At 46.1% G+C, this 3929-nt stretch overlaps 1 protein-coding gene across 1 annotated transcript; it reads left to right on the top strand.

The window, feature by feature from the left end:
* Positions 1 to 1328: 1328 nt before the first annotated feature.
* On the top strand, positions 1329 to 3924 carry BC939DRAFT_514375 (uncharacterized protein; the record flags this gene model as incomplete). The annotated part of the gene is made up of 4 exons (XM_051561129.1): positions 1329 to 1388; positions 1509 to 1699; positions 2372 to 2738; positions 3097 to 3924. The coding sequence occupies 4 exons, from the start codon at positions 1329 to 1331 to the stop codon at positions 3922 to 3924; spliced, it is 1446 nt and encodes a 481-aa protein (XP_051405795.1).
* Positions 3925 to 3929: the final 5 nt, after the last annotated feature.

Below are 3929 nucleotides of genomic sequence, written 5' to 3'. Positions count from 1 at the left end.
CTTCTTGAAGGCACGGACGAGGTCATCATCCTCCATCATCTAAACATTAAATCAAGTAGTGTTAAAAATGTTAAATTATATCCTAGATACTCCAACTATCGACGCAATTGATAAGTGTGTGTAAAGTACCGAAGTATAGCCCGTTAATAGACGCAAGAACCGGACCCGATGATTCAAAGCGAAGGCATGGGCTGACCAGTCGACGTATGGATTGACATGTTGCTCGATGGCCATAGCGGCTAGTATGCCACAGGATCCGCTGTCCTGCTGCTTTGGGGTCAAGAAAGGCAGGACATTCTTGCTGGCTTTCCTCCACTTGGGAAGGTCCTCGGCAGGCGGGTCCATCCACTTCACTAAAGCGTCGATTGCTTCATGTGGTACAGGCCAGCCAATGGAGTCACCAAAGAGGACCTGATACTTCTTGAGGTCAAGGCATACAACGCCCCAGTGTTGTCCCATATAAGCAATCGCGAACAGCTTTTTGGCGCATCCACCCCTGGTTTGCTCCTTCTCGCGTCCCGAGACCTTAGAATTAGGCCATATATATGAAGAAGGCGCAAATAAGTACTGGCCACCCTGTCCATAGGAGCGATCGAAGAACGCCTGAATACCACTAACCACCTCGTCATCAAGCCATTCTCCTTAGCAACTGATAGGACAGACTTGAGACTGATATGCGATTGAGGGAAGAAGGAAGGGGAGAACACCTTCTGATATGGTTTGTGCTCCATAATTATATTCAAGAACCACGCAGTAAAGTCAGTGTCCAGTTGGCGGACGGTGAGCTCAATCCATCTCGCCACACTCTGGAGGGTTTCAGTAAATGTTCTTGTGGAATCAACCTTAGAATAATCATGTAGGAGATCAGAAACAATGGGACAAGTAGGAGGACGTTAAAAACATTTTCTATGTCTATTCGTACGATTACTCGTATGGAATAGGTACCAACCTGGATCGACATGCGGATGGCACTAGGTGTAAAATAGCCAACCCCTGGAAAATGGACCAAGTGACAGTCCCCAAGATCATGCGTGAGCTGAATGATCTTGGAGAGTTGCTCATGAGGAGGAATACGATCGATATATGGGACTTTTGATTCCAGGATGACATTTTCAGGAGCCGGATCTCCTGATAAAAAAGGGACCATTATTGCCTCGACTGGTGACATCGGTCGCGGCATTTTAGGCAGAAAATACAGCAGTTCTTGTCCTGTCTGGAGACAAAGCCATTTGTAACTGAGAAAGGTGTGAGAATGGTTCATTTGAGGTCAGAGAGATAGAGATACTCAAGCGTATTGTGTTTAGGGACTCCAATTTATAGCTTCCAATATGGGAGTTACCCTGTCGCCTCCTGCTACGGTAGACAGTGAGGCTGCTAGTCAATCAGAGGTATTATTCAGAAGCCGGTCGCTACAAACGACCTTTTGTACAGTGCCATACGCGTCGCTCTTGTCCTGTGCATCGAAAAATAATCCAACGGTTACAGCCCAATTGAATGAATCTCCCTAGTTCCTAGTTTTGGAGTGTCAAATATGTGAATTAAGTCCAGATGCACTTCTCAGTCAACATGGAAGAAGGTTGAAAAAGCGAACGGTTGGTGATACCTCCAAATGTTCAATTGCAAAGGCGCTTTGGACATTGCACAAGGTGAACATCAAGAGTTTACTGAAAGCAATTGTTTATGAGTATCTAGTCTATGAGTAAGACGTATCTTAGGACATTCTCCGGATACCCGGTCTGGATAGATCATAGACTATAGTCTTGTATAACGGACTCTCTCTTTTTTTATTTATTTATTAACGAGAACACTCATAGACGGGACTTATTGACTGTAGTCTGAAGGAAACCTACAGGCGGGACAGAAAATAAACAGCGTACTGGTTTCATAATCTACAACTGCATGAGTGGCGTCCCCTACGTGGCCTGCTGTTTGTATAACGGACTCTCGTGAATAGTAGAGTCCTCGCCAGAAAGTCGTTGGCAACATATTTTTGAGCCCTTTCAATTGACTAATTTTTTCTGCACGTACACAGGACACCACGGTTGCGTCTAGACGTCCTCTTGTCATCTATAGCTTTAATGGTCATCTTGTCTTTGCACCTTCACCGGCGTCGCTATCTCTTTCATAAATGAGAATATAGTCAGGGACATGGATGCAGTAGTGGATGCGCCTGTCTGTCGGCTTTGTATGTGAAAAGGGCAACCGTATTTATTGAATTGAGCCAACTATTCCAAAAATATGTTGGCCCGCGACTCTCTGGAGAGGATTCTACTGCACTCTCTAAACCCTAATCATCCAGACTTAAAATCTCCAAACAGCCTTGCACATTCCGAAAAAGAACGAACAGCAGGACGTGCAGGGTGCAACATAGACACGAGGACGAGAAAAAGGGCGAGCAAAAGGACAAGCAAAAGGACAAGCAAAAGGACAAGCAAATGCACAAGCAAATGCACAAGCAAATAGACAAGCAAATGCACAAGCAGATAGACAAGCAAATGGACAAGCAAAAGGACAAGCAAAAGGACAAGCAAATAGACAAGCAAATGCACAAGCAAATGGACAAGCAAATGCACAAGCAAGAGGACAAGCAAAAGAACAAGCAAAAGGACAAGCAAATGCACAAGCAGATAGACAAGCAAATGGACAAGCAAAAGGACAAGCAAAAGGACAAGCAAAAGGACAAGCAAAAGGACAAGCAAAAGGACAAGCAAATGCACAAGCTGCAGACGGACCTGCAGGTGTGCGGCATAGACACGAGGACGAGAAAAAGGGCGAGCAAAAGGACAAGCAAATGCACAAGCTGCAGATGGGCATAAAGCAATTGGACGAAGAGAGATAATGACACAACATGGTCATGGTGATATTGTCAAGAAGAGAGCTTATAGACTATGAGGCGAGCTATATATTCCATGCAAGGTGGAGGACATGGTGCAATGCACTCTTTCTCGCAACTTTCTTCTCTGTGCACACTCTAATACTCTACAACCAACATCACTGTTGCAAATTACCTTCCTCGCCAGCATTCCACTGCACGCTACGCTAACTACAATGATCAAGGCACAGAGAAACGAATGTACATTCTACAACTGTATCCAGGGACTGCTGGACAAGAAAGCGGCGATTCAGACATACGAGCGTCGCATTGAACAGAATCTCCCGGTCAGGGACGGGGACGGACCTGTGCCATTGACCAAGTCAGAAAAAGACCACTTGCTTCGGTCTCACTCAACGGTGCCAGTTCAAGTGAAAAACGTCCTTTTAAATGTGTTCGTCCAATTTGAAAGGCGCGAGGATAGAAGCATGACTTTCATCTGCGTCTGTAGAAAGCCATTCCTGACAAGGGATAGCCTGAGCAAGCATTACAAGCGGGTCTGCGCCCACTCCAACATCCCAACCAACGTTCCTGGGCTTCACCTTATTGACAGCGCTCAAGTTCTCCCAGAGGGTTTGGAGGTCGTCATTGCCTCAGGTACATCTGATGACGAGGTTGATCAGGGGAACGAAAAAGACGACGAGGTTGATCAGGGGAACGAAAAAGGCGACGAGGCGCTTAGCAGCAGCAATGCACTCATATTCAACAATAACGATATTTCGGGTACTTCAATGACATTTGATTCAGGAAGAGTGGTTGGTGTAACTATCCGAGAGTTCATGCAGATCTTGGCCATTGCAAATTTTCAACAGCAACAAGCACTGCAACAAGCACAGCAACTAGCACAGCAACAAGCACAGCACATGCAAATCATGGCGTTTCAAGAGGAACAGCGCATGCAAACCATGGCGTTTCAAGAGGAACAACGCACGCTGATGGCGGCCATAGAGCAACGGATCCTGGGCCCTATTACCCAGATGGCAGCAGGTCAAGGGCAGGGACAAGCTGCGCAAGCTGCTTCTGCTTCTGACTGTGATAGTATCCTAGGCTAACCTTC

This window comes from Gamsiella multidivaricata, assembly GCF_025024155.1.
Source record: "Gamsiella multidivaricata strain RSA 2152 chromosome Unknown BC939scaffold_203, whole genome shotgun sequence".
Taxonomy (NCBI): Eukaryota; Fungi; Mortierellomycota; class Mortierellomycetes; order Mortierellales; family Mortierellaceae; genus Gamsiella; species Gamsiella multidivaricata.
This window is presented reverse-complemented; position numbering and strand designations above follow the sequence as displayed.